General features: G+C 38.4%; 3 protein-coding genes across 4 annotated transcripts; 1 reads left to right on the top strand and 2 right to left on the bottom strand.

Annotated features, from left to right (window-relative positions):
- Positions 1-2472: 2472 nt before the first annotated feature.
- On the bottom strand, positions 2473-7449 carry crabp1a (cellular retinoic acid binding protein 1a). Its single transcript, XM_007908004.2, has 4 exons — positions 7223-7449; positions 6216-6394; positions 3746-3859; positions 2473-2830 (listed from the first exon to the last, which is right to left on the bottom strand). The coding sequence occupies exons 1-4, from the start codon at positions 7290-7292 to the stop codon at positions 2780-2782; spliced, it is 414 nt and encodes a 137-aa protein (XP_007906195.1). The 5' UTR covers positions 7293-7449; the 3' UTR covers positions 2473-2779.
- A 6781-nt stretch (positions 7450-14230) lies between these two features.
- On the top strand, positions 14231-20240 carry wdr61 (WD repeat domain 61). The gene is given in 11 exon segments (NM_001292651.1): positions 14231-14333; positions 15613-15680; positions 15792-15819; positions 15963-16068; positions 16235-16407; positions 16761-16909; positions 17595-17688; positions 17993-18086; positions 18442-18534; positions 19171-19249; positions 19792-20240. Coding segments are annotated over 10 exon segments (918 nt in total). The 5' UTR covers positions 14231-14333; positions 15613-15668; the 3' UTR covers positions 19882-20240.
- A 577-nt stretch (positions 20241-20817) lies between these two features.
- On the bottom strand, positions 20818-25393 carry LOC103188129 (dnaJ homolog subfamily A member 1). 2 transcript variants are annotated; one of them, XM_007907982.1, is made up of 8 exons: positions 25291-25393; positions 24797-24937; positions 23513-23696; positions 22838-22942; positions 22266-22493; positions 21742-21972; positions 21298-21398; positions 20818-21218 (listed from the first exon to the last, which is right to left on the bottom strand). In XM_007907982.1, exons 2-8 carry the CDS (start codon positions 24926-24928, stop codon positions 21006-21008), a joined length of 1194 nt encoding a protein of 397 aa, XP_007906173.1. In that variant the 5' UTR covers positions 24929-24937; positions 25291-25393; the 3' UTR covers positions 20818-21005. The 2 variants fall into 2 exon arrangements, with proteins under 2 accessions (XP_007906173.1, XP_007906183.1); XM_007907992.1 differs by lacking the exons at positions 24797-24937; positions 25291-25393 and adding an exon at positions 23941-24010.
- Between the last annotated feature and the right edge of the window lie 572 nt (positions 25394-25965).

The following is a 25965-nucleotide window of genomic DNA, read 5'->3' as shown; positions in this document are numbered from 1 at the left end:
AAGCAGACAACCTTGATCCATGCCTGTTTGTGGGACACTGTTGGGCACAAACTGGCTGCTGTGTTTCACCCACAAAGCACACAGTCAATCACTTTACAGTGTATCTTTGAGATGTCTCGACCACTTGATAAGACTCTGTATCAAACGCAAGAATTATCATTACTTCCTACAGCTGTACCCAAAATTAACTTCTCTTGAGTTTGTGTAGGATGTGCTGATTTCCCGGAGGCACAAACAGACTGTGTTGGAAAATAGAAAACCAGGATACTCCATTCTCAATCTCATCCTTCTGAGGCAAAATATAAATTATGCAAGCATAATATTGCTAATTATAATTCTTTAATTCTACGGAATAAATTACTAAAATAATATAAAGTGTAAAGAATCAACATAATAAAAGGAATTGTACACAGAATGTACCAGTTGTTCAGAATGTAGTTTCAGGATCTCAGCATGTAGTTTCAGATCATTTTAAGTTACCATTCCAGACATGGTTTCATCCTCTATCTGTTTGGGACAGTGGGCCACTTGGGAGAGTACAAGCCAGTGGGTTGAGAGTGAAGCTGAAAAGAAATCTAACTCATTGTGGCCGAAGTGAATAGTTTCTCTCTTGTTCTGTGGAATCAGCAGATTTCTTCAATGTGCCAATCCCTTGCCTTGCACTTTATTATTGTTGGCAAAGTGGGCCTCCCAGCGGGTGTTTGAAATGTCTAAAGACCCTAAAGATGTTTGAATGGGAATGTTGCACTGTTCTTCCAACTCAAGCCTTCTGATGTATTCTCAATCATACTGCACCTCCACTTGTTGTGAATGTCTCAGAAGAATGTTCAATACACACACAAACCTTAACAATTTGCACTTAAATATCACCCTCCACACAGGGTAGGGTTTCAGAGAGCTTAAGAGTGGTGGAGCCTCACTCTGAACCGGAGTGGGGGGCAGGGGGCGGAGGTGACCATAAGTGGTCGAAGAGGAATGTTTTAGGCGGGACTTGAAAAAGGGGTGAGAGAGGTAAGGCGGAGGGATTGAGGGAGAGTGTTCCAGAGTTTTAGGGCGTAGTAGCTGAAAGGGTAATGGCTGAAACAAGACACTTATATGGATTTTGCATCCTTCTGCAATGCTTTAAAATAGACAGACTGTGTTTGAATGGTTCTATTCTGACCATTCTCTTATTTGTTATTTTTATGTATAACCTATATCCTTAAAATGCTGTTCCATCTCCTCAATAGCCATAACAAATAGTATGATATTTATTCAATCTTTCGCCACAATCCACACACCTTATGCCAGGTTAATATGTTGCATAGCGAAATGTGAACCGTACATGCCCTGCCATTAAGCTCATGTTTATATCCCATTACATGATCTGATTATAAAATATGTTTACTTGTTTCAGGAGTGTTATCTCTGAACTTTCTCTGTGTAATAAATAAGCAATTCTCGATATGAATATGATGGAGAGGAGTCCTTTACTCGGCAAGGTCTGTAATAATTCATAAAATTAATTCCAATTGTCTGTATGTTCTTTAACTAAACATTGCAGCTGAGAAGAGAATATTAAAATCAAATCAGAGTAGGTGTAGTGTGTTTAACAAGTAGAAAATGTTGAAATGTACAGATCACAGTCCAGAAATGAGTTGCACGTTTTAAGCCCAAGAGCAGAGTGTATCAACATTGACTTGTAAATTGGAACATGTTAATGGTTAATTTATTTCACTATATTCTTGTAGGACCATGTTTCGCAGGAAATTTTGATGTTCCATAAAAATGTTCCAATTTATATTATCCAGATCACATTTCTGTGGCATGACCCAAGTTGCTGCACTGTGCACACATGTATTTAAATAGAGTACAAGTCAAAATCAGCTATTTTCAGCTTTCTACAGCTTTCGCCCGCAAGGCCCTATTTGAAGTATGTGAGCAATTTGGGGCATCTAATCTTCAAAAAATTGAGGCAAGGCCATTGATGCATTCTGAGACATTTCTGAGAAAAATTACCAGAATTTGGATTCTTAAGTTATAAAGAGACTTTTCATTAGAAAAAAAAACATTGAGATGACTACATCTAATGAGAGATGTGAATCGTGCAGATGTAAGCAGACAAATTAACTGCTGCTATGAGCTTACAACTAGGGAGAAAAGCATCAAGTTAACAGGAATGGAAGATTTTTTCCTCAAATGGAACAACTGCATTGTTGATTAACACATTTTAAACAAGAAATATATTCTGGGAATAAGATTGAGACTAGAGCATAAAACAAGAGAGATATTTAAGTACCCAGTGGAATATGTTAGTGTGTTTACTCCCGGCACAAGGAAATATCACTGATGGAATTCAAACGGACAGGACTGTATCATGTACGTTGAAAGATTAGACCGATATTCTGGAGTCACTTAATTATGCTCTTCCCAAAGACAATAGCTTTGATAGAAATCGACCACAAAGAAATAAAACGGAAATGCACCCAACAATTTAATAACTAAGAAATTCTTAGGTACAGTTACAGGCTTGGTGATTCTACAGGTACAAAGTACAGTGTACAATTCAATTGAAAGTATTACACATTAAAAAAATCTTTGATGATCTACATCTACACTATTACAGACATCAAAGAGATCAATCTACATCCAAAGAAATGCTAAAACGTAAACTTGGAATGTGGCTGTTAGGTGTTGGTCACACTGATACACCATCACATACTGTGGTGAAGATACGAATCGGGAGCTAATCCATTTTTTTAAACCAAATTCCCTTAATTAAAATGGCAAGTCGGTGTTCTCACTCCTTGACGTACACTCGAGTGCAGACAACATCATCAGCAACCAGAGTCTGGAATTTTTTAAAAGAAAGGTACATTTTTACCATTGGTCCCAACTGACTCCAGTGTTTCTAAATAAAAACATGCAATACAAAGTTTGTATTAAATTTAAATGTTGAAAGGAACAACATAGGAAGGATCCAGAACTGAACAAGCTTGATGGTGCAATGAGATAAGCTTTGAGTTGGTTGGTATTCTGGAATGATGAGATAATTGGGGCCTAAAGACTTTCTTCATCCAAATCTCTCTTATCATAATAATAAATACATAATAATCCTTGCATTTGATATAGCGCCTTATCACGTCTTCGAGACATCTCAAAGCACTTCACAGAATATACTGTAAAGTGAATTGACTGTATATTATGTGAGTGAAATATCTTGTCACATCTACCACTACATGCCCCACAATTAAGATATTTTCCCCCTCAGTACATGAGTAGGAGCTGACGATTATTAAAGTTACCGTTAGGCCAAACAGCAAGAACACTATCCTTCTCGTGTCCTTGGCTGAATCTCTTTGCAAACTCTTTGAATTGCTTTTTCTAGCTGGCACAATTAAAAGAGGGCAGAAAACGATTGAAAAGAAACATGCAAGATTATAAAAGTTTAGGCGTTGAAGAATCTTTAAATTGAAAGTCAAAATATTCTGGTGTGTAGAGGTTAGTTTTAAAACAACTATTGGAAACTAAAGTCTAGCACTTGAGGTTGTTACAAAGAAATGAGTTATAGATAAACACTCAGATGCACGTTAATACTATCTTAACAAGAAAAGTAAGTGATACATTTCTATTTTAATATGATACAGGAATGAGTGTATTAATCTGAACGAAAAATATTTATTCCCTTTTCGGTCTTTGCTTTCTTTAAATTAATGTTATTTACTCTGGGAATTGGGTTAATCAGAATAATATCAGAATCTCCTACCAGGATCAATTGACTGTTCACTAACTCTCGTGTCCAATGTGTTTTGGGTCCATCTCCGTTAAGAAGAGTTTGCTTGCAGTAGATCTTGTTCTCACTTTCCCAGCTGGGCAAACTCTGCAAGAAACACAATGAGCATCGCAATAAGCCATAGCTTATTTCACCCACAAAATACACAGTCAATCCACTTTACAATATATTCTGTGAAGTGCTTTACGACATCTCACCGATGTGGTAAGATGCTATATCAAATGCAAGGATTATTATTATTATTATAGTGGTGGCAGGATAAACTACAACATGGAGTAAAACTTGCAGGATTCGTAAATGCATTCCTAAACTTTTTTTTAGGAACACCACCCATGGCATCTCTGAAAGCGACTAGTTTGCTCCACTCAGAGTCTGAGCGCTGTTGTATTGTGTTAACCCTGGGAAGGGTTTCTTGGAAGGATAAAATGCAAGTGTCTCTAGATCAAAAATGTACTTTTTGTACTTTTACTGATGCATGTAACCACCAGCTCTGGGAATTCTGCCCCCATTCTAAGTCAATTCAATGAGGGAGAAAAAACATCCTTGGGATTTTTATCTTGAGTTCAACTGCAACTGCCAATTGCTAAAATGCACACAACTGATTTGATTGGTTTAATTTTGACATAGTATGATTTATACTAAATATAAAGCTCTCTATCCAACAAGACAGCAGGCAAGATATGGTACAATGTTTTGATGTAAAATTACACTAAGGTTAAGGAAACTAAAGAACACTGAATAAATACTGTGATGAACATTCATTATACTGAACAACTTACTTGTCTTTGCAGTTATCCAAGTGTATCTTTATTCAAGTACATTTTATAGGAGATAGTAAAGGGAAAGTCTCTTTGTCAGTGAACTTTTAAAATTCAGGCTAAGAAAACAAATTTTGATTAACTTTAACTTGTTTGTAGCATTCACCGTTTGTGTTTTTGCTGGTAATCAATGACAACTGTCATTTAATTATCTTAGAGCTAAATATTAATCCTTTCGGAAGATTGTTCTTACAAACGCATGGAGCATCTTGGAAATTGAATGTTTCTGCCTGATGCTCACTGATAGATAAAGAGTCTTAGGAAACATTAAATAACTCACCTGGAAATAATTGTGAAGTATACATTAAAAATTTGGTATAGATCCAAATCTCATCTCAGGTTCAGATATCTGCTAAACCTTCTCAAGCTTGGCTCCACAGTCCATCTGGACTTTTTAATAAGCTTACTCCCTGCCACTCATGTGCTGATGAGGGACTGTGATTTACCAAATACTGTGAAAAGCTCATCAATGGTTAAAAGTCTAATGCTGAGATCACTAAAGCGAAAGTTAATCATTGTGTCAACTAAGGCTCATTTGGCTGCTTTGCAGTGTTGCACCAAACAAGCAATCATCTACACTCTTTGCTCGAACTAAAGTATTCAAAAACAACTAACAGAAATAGATAAATAAATAATAAAATAGCATTACATATGTATTAAATAATAAATAAATCATTAAAGTTAATCTTTGTAACTATTAATATTTAATGCAAATCCTGAAATTGAGCCACTAGAGTGAATGTTTCCCCTTGGATAATTTAGCAGTTAGCACCTTCAAGTGCATAATGTTTTTGTGAATCTGTTTGTATATGTGAGCATGTGTTTGGGGTGGGGGGTGGGAGTGGGGATTTCTCCTCTATTTTTAAGCTAACATCTTGTGTGAATAGGTTTTTGAAAAATGTCAGATACATAACAAAGCACATTTAATTCCACTCAGCACTGTGATTAAGCACGAGTGCCGGAGTCTATCAAGGTTTAAAGAGTGATTCTCTGATTGTCAGTAAATTTACTGATCTTGGCAGTCAAGAACATCTTATTCCCTGCCAGTCTGCAATTTACAGACCTTGGTGGTGTGAGCTTATAATGGGATTTTCCCATTATAAACTCACACTGACAAGGTCTGTAAATTTAGAGAACAGCAGGAGTAAGAAGCTTTCGCCTGCCAAGGTAAGGGTCTGTAAATTTACGAACCTTTAGAGAATCACTTCTTTTATCTATGTGGCTTTGCACTCAATGTTAAATGAATGTCTACTTTAATCTGCAAGTTTAAGAGTTGCTCAGACGTTGGGGAGTGAGTTGTCTGTGTTATAATTGATAGATGTTAATTTAATTTGACATGAATAACCACATAATACATTACAAATGATGGAATAGCTAACTATTCACTTTTACTGTTGCCCGTGTGAGTTACTTATTTATCTATTCGTTGCATCTTATTATTGTATTATCTCATTACAATATACTTTCATCACCAGATATCCTTGCCTTTTGTCTCCTATTTTATTCTGTTTAAATGCAATAGTTGTACTGTACATCATTGTGAACACCTTAATTTCCTACTTATTTAAATGCAATAAGATATAAACCCCTATGTAAACCATCAAAGTATCTTATCGTTTTCTTGCCTTGCATTTTCTCCCATCCACTGTTTCTTCTTGAAACTCCTCTCCGACTTTAAAATTGATTTCAGTTGTTCTGACTGTGGTTGAAGTTTTGATGTAAAACTGGTCTCCATCCTGCTTGATCTCCACCAAAGGTTTGGATGCAGCAGCCACAGCCACTGTCCTCAGCATAGCATTCACGCCTGAACAGAACACAGCAAAGCTCATTACATTTATTGAACAAATTAGACACTATCTTTAGCTCCAGAATGTAACTAAACAGTCAGTGGCATTCACAATATCACCAGATGAGAGGTATGCATCACTGAGCTAAGACACAATTACAAATTGCATTTATTTTCATTGTATTTGTCTCTACCTTGTATTTTTATGTTTTGATCTCAAGCAAAAAACAAGATTTTTTTGCAAAAATTGATGCACTTCATAATTTACAAGACAACGTCAATTAAATGATGCTAAGAATAACCAGGGTAATTGCATTATTCACAATAACACACTAAAGGCACCAGCTATTTTGCCTTGAGACCTTAATCCTTTTAATTTTTTTTATGATTTAACATATTTATAAGCCATCCCAACAATCTGTTTTTGTTAGTTGGATTACACTTTGTATTAAATGCGAAGATCTCCACGAAACACATGAATCATTACAAAGGCATGTTATGAATTGCAATTTATATTTATATGGTATTTTGTAATTTTTAATAATGATTTTCTGCACCATTTTGATATTTGATATTATAAAGCAGAATTTAAAGAGCTATAAATAAGAGTTTATTTAACTATACAGTGTTTGTGCAATGTTTCATTTTTTGATAAAATCCTAGTGTGCTTTTCATTGTAGAAATAAAAAATAATGTTCAAAGATGAAACAAAGCAAATGAGCCAATGTCTCACTCATTTATTCAAAAAACAACAGTGATCTTGAAGTGGATGGATCAATGCAGTAAACTTCAGCAGCAGCAAACAGAAATAAATTGGAATCATTAGGAAAAGAAAGAAAATCTTACCTAATACTTTCAACATCTCATCGAAATTCTCACTGCTCTTCATTTTCCAAGTGCCAGCAAAGTTGGGCATCTTGTATGGCTGCTGCTGTCGTAAATCCTAGATACTGTGCTTGTAGGTGTAGAGTGAAGCAGTTCCTGATCACTGGCTCCTCTCAGACACAGCTTCCAGCTGATCTCTCGCTCTTTCTATTTGTGCCACTCATGACATGAAAGGTCTCAGCTATGAGTCACATTGCGCCCCTGGTGTCTAAACCCACCCATCAGCAGTCTTATATTTAAAGTGACAGCATCCTTTTTATTGTACTTCTTTGTGGATGGAAATCATGCCCACAACATGCGACCGTTTACTTATTCTTCACTGATGTGAACAAAAATCTACTTAGTAGATTTGCTGAATAAAATAGCAATTCTACTCCAGACATCATCTAGTATTCATAGTTCTACAAAACCAAAGCGCAACTCATAATGTTTGGTAACCTGGACATTTATGAAATGGGATTAGTTAATATTTCAAGAGCTTAAATAATAATAGATTGATATTTTCTCCTCCACTTTGTACTATACATGGTCATTATACTTTGTTGTTCAACATAGTGAAAGGATTCAGTCTAGAGTATTCAGTCTTAGGCTATTTTGAATGTACCATCAGGAGTTGTTGGATGACAATCAGAAGTCGGAACTCAAGATGATTTTCCTGTTCCTTACCCAGGGACTAGGAGTACAATAGTAGCACCACAACTGCTGCCCCACCTGTGACCTAACTCGGAACAAATGAGGAATAAAATAATCTCAGTTCAAGGTTCAGGGTGTCAGTTATCTTAGTTGGTAGCACTCATTGCCTCTGGATTATAAGGCTATGCATTCATGCCCCTCATCGGGACTTGAACTACAGTCCAGGCTCAGATTCTACAGGAGTGCTGAGGGAAAGTTACTTTGCTGGGAGTGCGATCATTTGGATGAGATATTAGCAATGTCTGGCTGTTCACATGAATGTCAAAGATCCTACTGCATTATCTGTAAAGGAAAAGGGAGCTTCTCCCAGTGTCCTGGCTAACCGTCCTCCAGATAAATTGGTCATTGTGTTCCTGTCAGTTTGTGAGACAAATGTGCAATTTGTCTGCCTATAAATACATATTCACTGCACTTTACAGCAATTACCTGTGAACTACTTTGAGATATTATGAAGTTCTGGGTGCTACATCAAATGCATAGATTCATAGAAGTCACAGCTAAGAAACAAGCCATTCAGTCCACCAATATTCAGCTGGTGTTTTCATTATCAAGTATACAAAGTTTTTTTTTAATAAAAAAAACTTTTGTTGAATAGTGCCGTGTGATCTTTAATGTCCATCTGAACAAGCAGACGGGATATGGGTTTAATGTCTCATCAGAAGGACTGTCCTTCTGACAATATTAGACACCCCTAGCACTGCATTGGAGTGTCAGATTCTATATTAGTTTAAGTCTCGATGTAGTGGCTTGAAGCCACAACCTTGTGACTCAGAGGCGAGAGTGGTACGACTGTGCTAGTCTGACACACATTTCTGTGATTCTGAGCAAACAGCAAAACAAATGAACTGTTATTTATATATTGATAATGAAAGGCTGCTTGACAGCTTAATGACCTGCTAATTCAGTGACTGTGGAAGGAGAACAGATGGAATTTCAGAGTCACTTTTGGTGTGACAACATCGGGTGTAAACAACACCACAAAGTTTTCCCGATGCAAAGGGACGCACCTTGACAAAAATTGCAGCATCACATCAAAACATTTGGGAAACACAGGAGAAAAGATTTGCAGTACTTTTCAGTAACAGTGCCTCTTTAAAATGCCTTGGAAGAATAGGTATGCAAATTCTCATTATGTTGGGCCATCTCTTGCAGAGATAATCCATAACTACTGCCAATTTTCAAAGCTTTCCTATTTAAAATGCAATGTTGTAATGGGGTGACAGCCTAAAGAGTTATAAATTGCATTGGTCAGAGACTGCTGCTACCTTCCTTTCTAATGACTATTAGCTGATAATGATTAATTTTTTGGTGCACATTAAGAAGTATATTAAAAAACAAACTTTTAATATTTGAATTCTGGTGATATTGTGTTAAGCTTTAAAATATAAGATAAAAACAGAAGCTTTAATCTGTGCGCAAGATATAGATCAGTGTGAGGGTTATTGATCAAGTATTGCTACCTGCCTAATCCCCGAGGCAAGATCAGGGCTTTGGCTCAAGCTCATCAATCTTCCAAAATTGCTCCAAATTACTTTACAACAAAAGATTGTCGCAGCCATACAGATGGGGCTTTGGGGCTCTACTTCCCTTAACAAATTTGCTTAAATTGATAATAATAAGACTAAGATGGATCTTTGCATTGATTGACTAAAGATCCAGAAAGATTTTAGTGAATGAGAGTCCTTGTTCAACCGTTATGAAAGCAATAAGCTACATTTATCTGAGGTGCTTCAGAAATGGTTGGAGCAAAAAAGAATACACGATGAATTATTTCTGAGGTGGGCTTAAATAAATCATGCCACTAGCATTTAGGTAGCAAGGAAATAGAGTAAAATAAGTTAGCACACGTAACAAGCTATTTTTTTTAATCAGCCATGCATTGAAAAGAAAGCAACACCAGACCATACAGTTGTGAAAGGTTGCCGGTTTGAATCCTGGTGTGCGTTGAGTGAGTTGATTTTAGCTGGGACAGCAGTTTGGATGTTACAATAGGACTCATTGCTCCTGTTTAGAATAACTAAAATCAGCCAGGGTTCCCTCTCATTATGCAGAGACCCTGCTGGAAACTGGACCCCTGCTGGACATCAGGTAAAGACAGGATTGGGCTTGGCTGTGATGAATAACCTGGCAAAACTCACTGAGAAGACTCACACATGAATAATACAGGAGTAACTTGGGTAAATTACCAGAGATTGAACCAAAGTCCATCAGAAACTAAATGCAAAGCGTCCACTCTGGACCACCCTTGTACACCACCCGGCAGCACTTTATAGACCAACACTGGCAGACCTCAGGAGGTGTCTGGTGTTGGGAGGCCCAGGGATGGAGACAAACACCCTAAAAAAGAGAAACTGTCAAACAAAGTAAACTGTAAAAATAGTTAGTTGTTTCACTCTGCAATTTAAATAATATAATGTAAATTGCAGAACTAATCGTATTCAATGTTGACTGTCGAACAAAAATATGCTTTGGTTATGCCAGTAAGGTATTCAACCACAATATAAGATATTATTCACCAGATCAATCTGAATTCTACATTATTAAGGTATTGAGAAATATTCATCCCTCGTTCGAAACATGGAATGCAACAATGTCAATCACAGTTTGAAAATCTCATTGCAATCTCAGCTCTCTTCCTCAACAAACAATAATTAACCCTATTTAGAACAGCCGATGTGTATTATACAAGCTTTGGGATCATGTAGATCACCAGCTGTCTGTATCTTATCCGACAAAGACAGGCAGCTTGTTTAATTCACATCCATTGATCCAATTAAAAGCATTCCCTCTCTTCCCTCTGTGTATATCCTATTGGACTTGATTTCTAGCAAAGATTTTGTGAAAAGTTGTTGAGCTCAAGAATAAAGGCTATTGTCAGTGAGCAGGAGAGTTGGATTAGAGAAGGTGACTCATGAAAAAGGAACATCAGTGTAGATGTGATGGGCCAAATTCTGTGCTGTGACATGTTTTGATTCCATGATTCTAAATGACTCATTTGCTGCTTTACAAGCATGGATGACTCCATTTTTTTGTAAATGATAATGCAATTGCATTTCCCACAAGTTGAACTTAGGCATGCCAGATACTAATACCAATTGGTTAGTGTTTTATTAAATATATCATTAAAATGTTTTTTGCCTTTATCTTGCATGGTATTGTTTAATTACTAATGTATTCTACATTGTATCTGCAGAGGAAAGTGTCCATTTCACGCTTCTAAAATCTGCTTTCTGATAAACAAATTGCACACCAATTTGTAAAGGATTTTTATTGCTTCACAGTGAGTGCAAAGCATGATGGAGCAGACTCACACATGACCCAGCTTTCTCAAACTGAAAGTAGCTTTTGAGGTACTTAACCTAGTGTACTTCCTTGAGGGATTCGAATAGGAAAAAGCAGCAATGCCAACCTCACTCTGGAAACAATCTGTGGAGACATGAGTTGCTAAAAATGGATACTCAATTATTAAAACATAAAACCTTAAGTAAAGCATCAATTTCAGCTGACAATTGGGAATTTTTAGACACCATACAGTACATTTGAGAGCACCAGTCTGTTGTATGGAAATCATGCAGAAAACAATATCTTTTCAAAGCAAAACTTAACGGATCATTGAGGAGAGATGATGAAGACGAACACAATGTGAAGGGCAGCAGATTAGCAGCTTTATTGATTTTCCCCCCTATGTATTCTGGCTGATAGGCTGGGCCAATAGAAACGTGCAAAAATATTTGCCAAAAATTGTGAAGAAATTTGCAATTCTGTGTGAAATTGCGGGGAGATTGGGCAAATTTTGCAGAGAATTGTGGGGTGGGTGGGGATGGGGGTTGATTGGTGCTATTGAGGTACATTTTGCTGCATTTTTTCACTTTATTCAAAATACAAAGAGACATATACACAAACACATAGAGGAGAGTGGAATTTCTACCCTCACCGGGGGAAGGGGGTGGAGGTTGAAGAGAGAGCACGCACAAACAGAGATTGTCATTGCATTTGTAAAACTCTCAGTTGCTCAGCTTGAATGCTCTTAAACATTTCAAAATACAAATGCTCCTTGTAACCTTTGTATTTCATTCTCAGACTTGTCACTCTTTGGAATAATCCATAACTGTTTGTGGGACGCTGTTGTATGCAATTTGCTGCTGCGTTTCACCCGCAAAATACACAGTCAATAATAACTTATTGATGTTAAAGAGGTTTGTTGTGGCCGCACAAAATCACGCACAGCGGTGACTGCGTTTGAGAAACACTGATCCAGGATAACCTGTTCCAACTCTTTGGTGCCATCCAGTGGTCAAAGGATAGTGAAAAGAAAAATATACAAACTATACACGATAATCCTTGCATCTGATATAGCATCTGTAACATCAAAACAACTCAAAGCGCCTCATAGGGTAGTTGCTATCATGGGAAGCAATTGTGTATTTATAGGTAAACTGCTGCAGGGGGCTATTTTTCTCATGTATTTTTCTTGAAATAGGTGACAGTACCAAAATAATGAGTGAAAGTCATTATTAATAATAACCCTTGCATTTGATACAGTGCGTTATCACATAATTGAGACGTCTCAAAGTGCTTCACAGACTATATTGTAAAGTGGATTGACTGTGTATTTTGTGGGCGAAACGCAGCAGCCTACAATATTCCAAATGATTGGCAATTCTGAGAATGAAAAACAAAGGTTACAAGGAGGATTTGTCACTTGTTGTGTTCTGCCAGGTATCTGAGGCAAGTAAAAAAATACTATTTTTAAATGTTTAAGATCATTCAAGTTGAGCTACTGAGAGTTCCACAAATGCAATGAAAATCTGTTTGTGTGCGAGCTCTCTCTCCAACCTCCACCCACTTTTCCTCGTGAGGGTAGAAATTCCACCCGAGTCGAGTTTCTGTGCATTTCAGAGTGTGCATAACTTGGCAAATTTACTTTACAGTATATTCTGTGAAGTGTTTGAGATGTCTCAAAGACATTATAAGGTGCTCTATCAAATGCAAGGATTATTATTAAATTCTTAATCCCCTCAGCCTCCGCACCATGGGATGTCTTCCAGATGTGATGGACGCTGTATGAATGTAAATTGTATTAATATAATAATAATCCTTGTATTTGATAGTGTCTTCTCATGTCTCAAAGCACTTCACAGAATATACTGTAAAGTGAATTGACTATATATTTTGTAGGTGAAACACGGCAACCAACTATGCACTGCAGTGTCCCACAAACAGTCGTGGATTGAAGTGACCAATTTATTAATTTTTTTTGAAGGAATTATTACCCCCAGAAAAGTAATCAGCCAATCGACTAACAACTGGGTTCCTAGTTATTACTGTGAGATAAACAGAGGCGTATGAAGTAAGGAAACCTGCCCAACATTTCGCCCTGCCGGGAATCGAACCCAGGTCTCTGGCTTGCGAGGCGAGTGCTCTAACCACTGAGGTACAGGACTCCACAATTAGTGTATTAAGAACATAAGAATTCGCTTGGCAAAAGAAGACCATGTTCCATCTAGTCCGCCTTCCCCCATCCTGGCAGTCACTTGACATCATGTCGTGTCCCAAACTCCGTACTGTATCCCGAGATACGGTTTTCTTGCAGAAATCTATCTAAAGTTGGTTTCGAAACAAACGACCTCGGGCCGCGCGCCAGGTCTGAACTTGGACCGCCAAAGAAATGATTCCATGATTTGATAATAATAATAATCCTTGCATTTGATATAGCGCTTTTCACGTCGGGAGGACGTCCCAAAGCGCTTCACAGAACACACTGTAAAGTGAATTGACTGTATATTTGTGGGCGAACGCGGCAGCCAATTGCGCACAGCAATGTCCCACAAACAGTCGTGGATTGAATATGACCAATTTATTACTGTTTTTGATTTTGGAGGGATTATTATTATTATTATTATTAGGCTCTGTGTGGAGCAAGGACACTTGCCCAAGGTTTCGCCCTCTGCCTGGAATTGAACCCAGGTCTCTCGCTTGCAAAGCGAGTGCTCTAACCACTGAGCCACAGGACTCCACTTTGCCAAGGATCTGCTCACTGTTGGGTACAGTAACAGAAAAGAGATTGGAGCTGAGGTGGAGGACGCAGAGGCTGGAGCTCAGGTGGACTGTGGCTGAGCCTCAGAAGAACCGAAGAAGCCTCAGAGGCTCAGCTGTGACACTGTAGCTTTGCTGCCTGTCTGGGGCTGGTGGGCGGGGCGAGGCGGGGGGGGGGCGGGGCGGTACTCGCGCATGCGCACCTTCTCGCCATCGCCCCCCGCGCACGCGCGGTGTCCCAGCATGCAGCGGGCGAGCTGTCATGGCGGCCTGTTGATCGCCGCGCGGAGGTTCGCCGTTGTCAGGGGGAGCGGACACGCGACCAACGGCCCGGTTTCCGCAGGTCGGTGATTCAACCCCCCCCCCCCCTCGCGCCGCTTCTCTCTCACGGAATCCCCCCCCCATCGACTTCTGCCGCCGACGGTTCCGTTTTTCTGGGCCTGACTTGCTGTCTCTGTCGCTGTGAGCGAGCGCTTACTTTTTTCTCGGGCGCGTTCGTTTTGTTGTTGGCGGCCCCCGGGCCCTTCCCTCCCACCCATCCGGCGGCCGCGCTTCCAGCCGCTGCCCCTCGGAACTCTGGAACTCTCTCCCTCAAACCCCCCCCCCCCCCCGACCGAGTCTTTGCCCTCTTCAGGTCCTGTCTGAACGCCTCCCTCTTGGACCGAACCTGCGGTCACCTCCCCCACCTCCCTCCGAGCCGGCGTCGTGCTCTGCGACTGTCAACAACAGAGGCAACAACAACTTGAATTTATATGTCAAAGGATTTCCTCCTTGAGCCAAGGACTCTATATCAATGCAAGTTGTTGTTGTTTTATTTTGCTGAGTTCTGTGGGCCTTTTCTGCACAAACTAACCAGCTCAGGGCGATATCAGTCATGTCGTACCTCACCTAATAAATAATAATAATCCTTGCATTTGATACAGCGCTTTTCACGTCGGGAGGACGTCCCAAAGCGCTTCACAGAACACACTGTAAAGTGAATTGACTGTATATTTGTGGGCGAACGCGGCAGCCAATGGAGCACAGCAATATCCCACAAACAGTCGTAGATTGAAAATGACCAATTTATTATTGTTTTTGGTTTTGGAGGGATTATTATTAGGCTCTGTGTGGAGTAAGGAAACTTGCCCAAGGTTTCGCCCTCTGCCTGGAAATGAACTCAGGTCTCTCACTTGCAAAGCGAGTGCTCTAACCACTGAGCTACAGGACTTCACGAACTGTTCATTGGTAAAATGGCTCGTAAATAGTAACTTTTATTTTGTGAATGAAGATGGTCTTCATTTGTCGTTAAACATTTCGATTTAGGAGATGATCAGTTTTATCCGATCTGGATGTGTAGCCAATCATAATAATAGTCAAACTAGTTTGGCTTATTTGAATCAAAACGATCTGTTGGGAGTGCTGAATGGGTTGCAACCTGCAAAGTAAACTTTATCAAATTTATCAAAAAATTTGTAGTGTGGTAACTCACATTATTGGAGTATTCACCGAGTTGAGGATACTTAGACTTCCTATTTGGCCTGCTCCCTAGTAACATGGATTCCCCAGTCAGATTTAGCTTAGCACATACTGCTTTCCTTTCTGCTAGAAGGTAAATGTTTGCTTAAAAAAATGTTTTACAGGCAATAATTGATTCATCTGTGTTTATCTTTGATGGAAAGTTAATCAAACTGGAAAAATGAGCACTCAGGTAAAAGAAAAATGATCAATTAATCAATTATTTTGTAAAAAAAACGTTCAGTGTGCTGCATTTTAGATTTCTGAATAGTCTACGTGCTAACATTTATCTTTCTATTTTCAGTACAGTATACTTTTCAAACAAGAGCATGGTATGTATATTGAATTCAGTGTCCCTTTCTATTTAGTGAATGCTTTGACATTTTAAATTTTAGTGGTTTTCTTTCAAGGAATAGTTATTTGATGTTGATTTTTACATGAGTTAAACTAAATAATTTGACATTTGTTTTGATAGCGCATGAAGATTCTATCTGGTCTGTGGCTTGGGGAAAGAGTGAGAAGGATGCATCTGAGACCATAGTGACAGGCTCGTTGGATGACCTAGTTAAAATCTGGAAATGGTAATTTTACATTTATGAATCTTTAAATGCAATTTGGAAACAGAAATTAAATTCATGCTGTTCAAAAGCTAGCAGTCCTCCAGTGAGTACATTGATGTTTTATTAAAAACGTAAATGATGTGATGTAAAACTCTTAAATTAATTTGTTTCTACATCTTTCCTTCAGGTTGGATGAGAAGTTAGAGCTGCAGTGGACTCTGGAAGGACATCAGCTTGGGGTTGTGTCAGTGGACATCTGTCACACAGGCACCATTGCTGCCTCCAGTTCTCTGGATTCACATATACGGCTATGGGATTTGGAGACAGGCAGACAGTTGAAGTGTTTGGATGCAGGACCAGGTAATATTGAACAAAATATACATGGCAAAGTTTGCTTCTTAAACTGTTAGCTATAAATTAGATGGTGATTCTAAGATTGGGCACTTATGCCTTGCACAAGGTGGGTAAAGCTTGTATGGTTCCTTAATATATTTTCCTATTTATCTTAGAGTGAAGGAGCTACCCTCCAAGCACTATTTTACCATAATAATCCTTGATTTGAATTTGATTTAGCTTCTTTCATGTCAGGACGATATCTCAAAGCGCCTCGCAGGTTTAACTGAAGTGTAGTGATGGTGTATCTTGCAGGAAAACTATTAATATTTCTTAACTTTCAAATACAACAATTTTAATTAACATTTTTTTCCCCCCAGTTGATGCCTGGACAGTGGCCTTCTCTCCAGATTCCAAATATTTGGCAACAGGCAGTCACTTGGGAAAAGTGAATATATTTGGCGTTGAAAGTGGAAAGAAAGAACATTCCTTGGATACGAGAGGAAAATTTATCCTAAGTATTGCATATGTATGAAACCACTGATTTTTTTCTTCATGGAACAAAATTATTGCTGTGCGTTTTTTCGGGAGTGAGGGATGTGTTCCAAACCTTGCTTCTAGTGAACTGTGCAGCCCTGTTATTATTTGGCTTGCTAGAGTGCAGTTCACTTTTGAGTGGTCTGCGGACCCATGGATACCAGAAGTGACGTACACATCTGGTGTGAACTGTCTGGTTTCCTCCACTAAACAATGACCACCCTCCAGATCATCAGGTTGCCTTTGATGTCACTTCCTGTGAAGTATCTGCTTGCTCAATGAGCGGGAAGCACCACTCGTGTCACTTTGCAAAGGGGATGATATTGTGCAGAGCAGTGTGCAGGAAGTGATGCTCCCTCATCTTCACTTATTGAGCTCTCAGTAGACTGATCCTTTGTTCATAAGTGAGTAAAGGGTGATCGTTCACAATTTTTTTGCATTATTGTACATTATTGTAAATGGGTAGCACTATTCTCATGTCGGGAATTAAAATAAACATTTTCATGACCCATTAATTATCAATTGAGAAAATATTTACTAATAAGTAAATTTACGTGTGTTGAGTATATACTGCCTAATGCTTTCAAAATGTGCTAAAGTAACTGAGTGAACACGAAAAAGTCTGAGAACAGTTGTTTGCTGAGAGGTGATTAACACAAAATGTACCTTTATTGCAGAGTCCTGATGGGAAGTATCTAGCCAGTGGAGCTATAGATGGTATTATCAATATATTTGATATTGCAACTGGAAAACTTTTGCACACCTTGGAAGGTAAAAGTAACAAAACATTTTTAGTGGTGGTAGTCATGATCTTGATTTGAAAGATCATTAACAGTTAAAGCTTAATTTTTTTCAGTTTGGCACACCTCCTCCTGCAGAAAGATTATTGGCTCTTTAGTGCTTGAAGGTTGTACTTTACAACTAATATGAAGTCAATTAATGTACTTTTCAAACGTTTCCCCTTTTGCCTCCTTTTTTAAAAGAAAAGATTTTTGAAGTAAGTAGAATTGTGATGTCTGAATTGTTCTATTTCAGAGATTTGAGTTATTCATTGTGTCATTTGTTTAACTTTCAGGGCATGCCATGCCAATTAGATCCTTGACCTTCTCTCCAGATTCACAACTTCTAGTTACAGCCTCTGATGATGGTTACATCAAGATTTATGATGTGTAAGAAGTTTCTCTCTCTCTATCCATAGTCTTGATTATGATGCTCAAAAAGAATAACTTGTTGTTAATGTTTGCCACAGAAATTCAGATTATATGGAATGAAACCTTCTCGTAAAGTAATTGGTAAAAGTAACTAGTCCTTATATGATATTCTGAACACACAGTTTTGCCCAACGCTCCATTTCTTGATATATCACTTAAGGGGTTTTGAAATGCCTCAATTATATCAGATTTTACTATTTTACCATTATAATTCCACTTAATATAGATGTTGCTTATCACTATAATATATAACAACCTTAATATCCTGTGGCTATAATTAAAGTAGTTCTTGTCCTCCTGATCCTTTCTACAGACAACATGCCAATCTTGCAGGCACCCTGAGTGGTCATGGTTCTTGGGTGCTTAGTGTTGCTTTCTGCTCAGATAATACACACTTCGTATCCAGGTAATATTGGATGATTATCAAATAAATATTCTGTTTTAATAAGTTTCAGCATCCAACTGCTTTGTGTTTAAAAGTAGACAGCTGAATTCCATAATTATTTCTGTTGATGTTTAGTGCTGCAGTGTTGCTATGTTCCTTGCTATGCAGGGATTCTGTTTTACTGCACCTTGTGCATAAATTTTTTTGCTTGCGTTTTCCTCTTATTTTCCCACCACCCAGACTGAAACGCAGATACTTAACCTAGGTCTTTCACATTGCCTGTGCGAAAATAACTCTAGGGATGTCTCTCCCTCCATAAGAGGAGCTTGGAATCATCTCCAGCAGAAAAGTATTGCTAAGACAGCAATTCCTTAATTTAACTTTTACTGCTCCATGTTATCTCATTCATACTCCAATGTGCCAGCTGTTGTTTTTTTTTATCCGAATGCAAATGTTACTTGTATTTCAAGACTAGTATGCAACTTCAATTTGCATCCGTTCTGATCAGCAAAATACTTTAATTGGAACGTATAAAGTTCTCAGTATTTTGAAATAATTTAGAAAAATTATTTTGAAGGCTATTTTTAAAATCAGGAATGCAGAATCCCTCAGCTTAATCCATTGTTAGTAACAAGTTTGTTCCTAATTCTGTAACAGCTCTTCTGACAAAACTGTTAAGGTTTGGGATGCTTCCTCAAGAACCTGTGTTCATACATTTTTTGACCACCTGGATCAGGTAATTATTATTACAATATTGATTGTACATGTTGAAATAGATCCGGCATATGAATTAATTACAATACAAATTTAGATTTATATAGTGCCTATCACAATGGGAAGCCATCCCAAAGTGCTTAACAGTACTGACTGGACACCTAAGTAACGGGGTAAGGAGATTAAGGGTGTGGCGAGGGGAAAGATGACTATAAATGCAATCAAAGAGGTAGATCTTGAGAAGGACCTTGAATGAGGTGAGAGGACTTGAATTCAGATGTAAAAATATTACAATTTTTGTAATTACAATTGGCTGCTGAGTTTCGCCCATACAGTCACTTTACTTTACAATATATTCTGTGAAGCACTTTGAGACGTCTAGAAGACGTGAAAAGCACTATATCAAATGCAAGGATTATTATTATTCGTCTAGTCTAGTGCTCTGGGACGCTACCATGTGTGAGGGGTGCCATATAAATGCAAGTTATTGTTGTACTGAATTATTCTTGCTCATAATCGCTTATATTTATGTTATCTCTGACTCTAATCTTTTATGTTCAACAGGTCTGGGGTGCCAAATACAATGGAAATGGATCCAAGATTGTCTCTGTTGCAGACGATCGTGAAATCCACATTTATGACTGTCCAATTTGAATTTTCCTTCCATTGCTTAGATTATAAACTTGCGGCCAGGGTCCATAAGATGTATGAAGTTCCCATTTATAATACTGGTTGGTGCCTCCTTCTGGTGTATAAATACTTAATTTTTTTAAATGAATGTGCCCGTTATAGCACCTAATATGTAGGGAAACCAAAGCAACGATTAGAATTTATTTAAAATGGATGACCATTGCTTTCAAATATTCATTTCCTTTTGGTGTGATTCATAAGGAAGTATAGTATATGCCTTTTTGGAAAACTGTTGAAAAGATCATATGTCCTCCATGAAATGTTCCTGCCTTTGGTTCTACTTTTGAAGTTGTCTGAGCTGTTTAACAGATAAATGTGATTTTATAAATATTGGCTTGTTTTATTGCAACTTCAAATAATGCTGTCAATTTTGAGCTTCAATGATACACAGTAGCCATGATTTAGTTTTATCTGATTCAGAATGGAAGAGATTTTGGTTGCTGTAGATTGTAGGTAAAAGGGAAGAGTAAATTCATAGATTCTGCTTCAAGGAAGTTAATTTGTGTGAGTCTAATGTGATTAGGAATATGTGTGAAGGTCTGAGGATATGATTTACTCTTTTGTAGAATATGCAATAGAATTGGCCAATTTAAGGAAAATTAAATAATCCTAAACCGAAGACTGGATTATTTTGTTGTGAAAGCTAAGTGAATTATTACGGTTCAGTCATTCTTATACAAATCAGTTTTATTAACAGATCATTATTAAGGGCAAGGGACAGAAAATTATGATTTTTTGCAATCTCATAAGCAAACTAATCACTAAGACTGTTTAATGTAGTCAAGTAATATGGCCTACATTCTTCAGTTCTGAGATGAGGTTCTCATATTTCAGTATGTACAGAAGTAACAGTAAGCAATACTTCTACAATCACCCAGAACAAAGTACAGAAATACAGTATTAGTTCATGAACAAAATCTTTATTACATTTTCTTCCCTACCCGTTAAAAATATTTCCACACTAAAGCTGTTCAAGCATACAAGAAATATAGTGCAGAATGGCCTATCTTGAATAACCAAACCAATGCTTTAATATTAAAATAGTTTTGATGCATTGCAGTCCATTTTTTGTGACATTGAGCCACTGTTTAGGATGTCTGGCACTGAACTCCTCCTCTGGGGCTTTCATCTTCCTCATATGCCTCTCCAGTATAACGTTTAGATTGTTCTGTTGAGATAAATTCTGTTAATTCGACCTGTTCCATGTCATCAGTTATCATTACATCTTCACGTGGTGGAAGATGGGCCTCCAATTCAGCCAGTTCGTTTGGTGGAATCCAGCCATCCAATGGAAATTTCACCTATAAAGGAAGTAATATAAGACCACTGTACAAATCCCAAAGTTAGTTGTTTCACTAATTATACTAACCTTTAACTTACCGAGAACTGAATTATTAACTGTCCTTTTTCAAATGGATTTCGGTGAATTGGCATTCCTTCATTAAAGACACATTTAAAACCACCAGGTTTTATAACTTCACCTGAAAAATAGATAAAATAATACCAAATAATTGTGCATTTTACAATGCAGGTCCTTTCAGTAAAGCCAGTATTTTATCCTAACTGGGTTTCTTCACAGGAACTAAACACATTTATAAAAACTTGTCACCTTAGATTACAGTGTGAATTACTTAACCATGGCTTTAAAGTTTAATTACTTTAATTAAAGTAAAAGGCTCTTTATAGCACACCACCAATAGAGTTGTTCATATTGCCGGGCCTTTTGTGGAAAAAAAACAGATGATTTGGAAATGCCAGTGATTTAACTATAGCTTTAGGACTTTTAACAGTACAGACACCAGTAGAATATTCCTCAGTATTAACCTGGACATGAAGTAATCAGAAGTATTCTTTTGTCAAGTGTTTCTAGCGTCCTCTTGAAACCACATAAAGCTTCCACCAGCAGGATCTCCATTTTCATGATTAAATCATTCACATGCCTTCGGAATACATCGTGCTCTTTTTGATCGAGAATAATTATGACATCACCAGGTTCCAATCCTGGCTCCTGATCACCCTCCCCATGGAACGTTATCTTCTGCCCATCTTTAGCACCTTTAGAAATAAAAATAATTCAGGTGAATCTATTTAAAGAGTAACTAATTAATCACTAACCCTAGGTCGTCACAATATGGCTCAACAGCAAAAAACTTCTACTTATATAACAACTTTCTAGTACGGAAATATCTCAAAGCACTACAAAGTCTGAGTCGGAGCCTTGCAGGATAGGAGGAAAGTGACCAAAGAAGTAGGTTTTTAGAAGGCTTCTGAAAGCAGAGAGTGGGTGTGAGGTAAAGGAATTTTAGGAATTTCGGAGTGGGGGAAAGTAGCTTAAAGCCAACATTTACCTTTATCTATGTAAACTTCCAGTATCTTTCTCTCTTTCACAATTTTGCGTCCATTACAGTTCTTGCATCGATCTTTTGGGTTAATTTGTTCACCCTGCCCATGGCATTGTGAACACATTGTCTGTATCTGCTGCACCATTCCAGGTCCAATCTGTTGGACATGGATTTCAATTCCCCTGCCTTTGCAGTTTGAACATTTTTCCACAGCTCCTTTCTTACCCCCACGGCCTGTTAGTAAAAGGAAAACATTGAAGGAAAATAAATTGTCCCTTTTTGCTTTGCATTACACATAATTCAGCAGGTCAAATATTTAACAACGAATAGTTAGAGCTTATCTATTTTTAGTCGTAAATATTTCAGTGTTTTATTGGGTATATTATTTCAGGGTTACACCCTTTGCTTAATGGATATTTAGCAAAATGGATATACTGATTTCCCTATCATTACATTGAATAACAGCAGTCTAATCTTAACTAATTTCCTACAAAATAGTTACAACACCCATGACCAATAAAAAATGTTATTTTATTTTTAGATTGCTTGAAGTGTTCAAATAAGATCTGTATAGCTACCTTCACATTTGTCACAAATTATGTTTTTCTTCAATGCCAATTTCCGTGTGGCTCCATTGTATACATCTTCAAGTGATACAGTCAACTGGTGGACAACATCCTTCCCTATTTATCCACAGGAATACAAAATTTAAAAAATTATTACTTAAATATCCTTAAAAATTTTAAAAATTATTACACTGTTGAGAAAGACCTTTAATTAGAAAAATAAATTACAAATAAAATCACTCATTTTGTAAATAGTACTGATCAGAATTATTTGAGTATTGGAAGTCAGACCCTGAACAGTAAATATTAAAATCTCGGCTGAACGTTACCCCATTAGTAATTGATTCTATCAACTCATTATTGAAGGATATCATGGGCAAAATACTTTCTTACCCTTTCAAATCATGTACTAAAACAAAATCTGCTTTCTTGATATGTTTTTCTCTGCAGTGTTATCATTTTGGAGCTACCTTCACATCAGAAAGTCACTCTTTCAACAGGTATCGGCCCAGATAGATTATCGGCCCAGTCAATTAATGAACTCATAGTTTTAATCTCACAAGAAAAATACAAGGTAGTGTAGAGCTTTAATGCATTAGACATCAGTTATCCAGCTTTTAATTTCCTTATTCCAAAAATTACTACCCCAAAGCATCTTTGCTTAATGAAGGCAATTATTTAATATACCTCTTTTCTCCCTCTGCATTCTGCCACCACCACCAAAGAACATGTCGAAGATATCCATGGGTGAGGAAAAACCACCACCACTGCCCATTCCTCCTTCCTTGATGGCTTGTTCACCACCTTGATCATAAAGATCTCGCTTCTTTGAATCTGACAAAACTTCATAGGCTTGCGATATGAGTTTGAACTATTAAGATAGGAAAAAACAAGTAAATAGAAATAGACAAATTCTATTATAAAGTTAGGAGGCCCTAGAAGTTCTCTCTGGAATCTAGAATTTGCAAACAAAAGTCTTTGGAACACAGTATTATACAATTCTTTCTAACCAGCCATATTATCTCAGAATCACTTGAAATGAATACTATTAATATTAGAAAGAGCCCTATTAGAATAGAGGAAGCCTGGATTTTTCACAAAGTGAGTAACCCTACCTTGTTGGGATTTCTTTGTTCTTTTTATGGCAGCAACCTCAACACTGCTGGAATCAGTAGGTGCACCCTGCTGAGGAAACAAATCCTGAAGATGACACCCCTTTAAGATGTGGTCAGCACATCAGGGGGGTCAACCGAGTTATTCCTCGCACTTTGGCACTGTGTACAAAGATGACTCACAATCTGTCCTCAACTATTCATGTTGTCATGTAACCCCACAAAACAGAAGGAATTTAAATTTTACCCTGAGGGATGGCAGGATGACCTGTGGAGGATGCTGACACTGGAAGAATGAAGAAAATCCTGTAATGTAAGCCTGTCTTTTTCACGCAAATTTTATTTTTATTCGAGTAAAAGCTTTATAACGATAGGGAGGTTAAAATGCTAGAAATGCACCGACTTATTTCGTTCCACTGAGGAAAATACAGTACAGGCAATTAAAGCCACTCATGAAGATTCTGTACCCAGCTCTTTCAGTAGCCATTCTTTCGGAGGTGGGTGGTGGTGGTGGGGGGGGGGAAGGAAACAAATTCAATCGAAACGAATATTATTTACATCTATTCACGTCGAACAACGTTGCTATGGCAATGGCAACCACAACACTTTCTGGACCTTAAATTCCTTAAAACACATGGCACATTCACTGACGTTGTCGACTTCTTATCCACGAAATTACGGATCAAAGAAAGCTGCAACGCCCGCAGGTCTGTCGTGGGTCCCTCCTGACTGGCTTGTCGTATGTCATTCCGACCACAGCACACACACACACTGCCTGAGACATGCGCTGGACGTTCTGGAAAGTTCTACACAAGACCTACAACAGCTCTCCCTCTCCCTCCCTCTCTCCCTCCCTTACCTTTTCTCCTTCGTTGGGATTCTTGTCGGGGTGATATTTCAGGGCCAGTTTCCTATATGCCTTTTTAATTTCCTCCGACGATGCACTGGACTTCACCCCCAGCATCTCGTAATAACCGGTCTCTTTCACCATGGCTGAACCCTGGCCAAAACCATTAAAACGCATTAAGCTCCGGGACCCCGGGAACAACCTGTCGCCGGAGCAGAGAAGCGGCGACCCGACGAGGACATGATTTCTGCTGTCATTGTACGTACTGCCATACTATGTTACACTAATAGCAATAATAATTATTATTATTATTATTATCCCCGCTGTACTAGTTCGCGACACGAGTTGATAAAAAAAGTAAGACCAGCTGAGTTCAAGGCGAAACCTCCTCCCTCAACGTTCGCACGAAATCATAAACGAGACGAACGATACAGTAAGTTCGCGGGAAAAGTAATGTCGATGAAAGTCACTCACTCACTCACAGTCACTCACTCACTCAGTCTCACCTCTGCTTTAGTCGCTCTCGTCAGTGAAGCGAGTGGGAGCTGCGCCTGTGCTCTGCCGCGCGCGCTCCGGGCTGTACCGTCCTATGTAATGGACACCGCAGAATGTTCTGGACTCTTCACCCCGCCCCTCCCCCTCCCCTTCCCCCCCCGCCCCCCTCCTCACCCACCAACCCCAACCCAGCTTGTCGCCCTGACTCCGCCTCCCAGTGTTACGTCACAGCCCCCCCCCTCCCCCCCGCCGGCTCGGGCTCTGACCGTTGCTCGGGGTATTTTTTTCCAGCACTTTCTCTCGACGCTCGGGTTTGGTTTGGTTGCCGTTGGTTGCGACCGTCGATAACAACAGCTCCGCCAAGGTTCGTTCCCACCCCCCCACACACACACCTGTGCGTCTGCAAAAAAAAAATTTTTTTTTTAAATTCTGACGCAACTTTTCCCTCTCCTCTAACCATCAGGAACTTAACTAAATTTGCGCCCGACGTTTGAAATCAGTTCTGACCAAATGCACAGTCACTACACCTTTGCGGTATATTCTGTGAAGCGCTTCGGGGCGTCTCGGAGACGTGATAAGTCGCTCTATCAAATGCAAGGATTATTATTATTATTGATTGATTGATTGATTGGGAGTTAGTTGGTGCTTTTCTCTTAATTACTAAGAGAAATTCTCCTCTATTTGAC

Source organism: Callorhinchus milii, unplaced genomic scaffold (assembly GCF_018977255.1).
Source record: "Callorhinchus milii isolate IMCB2004 unplaced genomic scaffold, IMCB_Cmil_1.0 Scaffold26, whole genome shotgun sequence".
Taxonomy (NCBI): domain Eukaryota; kingdom Metazoa; phylum Chordata; class Chondrichthyes; order Chimaeriformes; family Callorhinchidae; genus Callorhinchus; species Callorhinchus milii.
The sequence above is the reverse complement of the archived record's forward strand: the minus strand, read 5'-3'. Positions and strand labels throughout refer to the sequence as shown.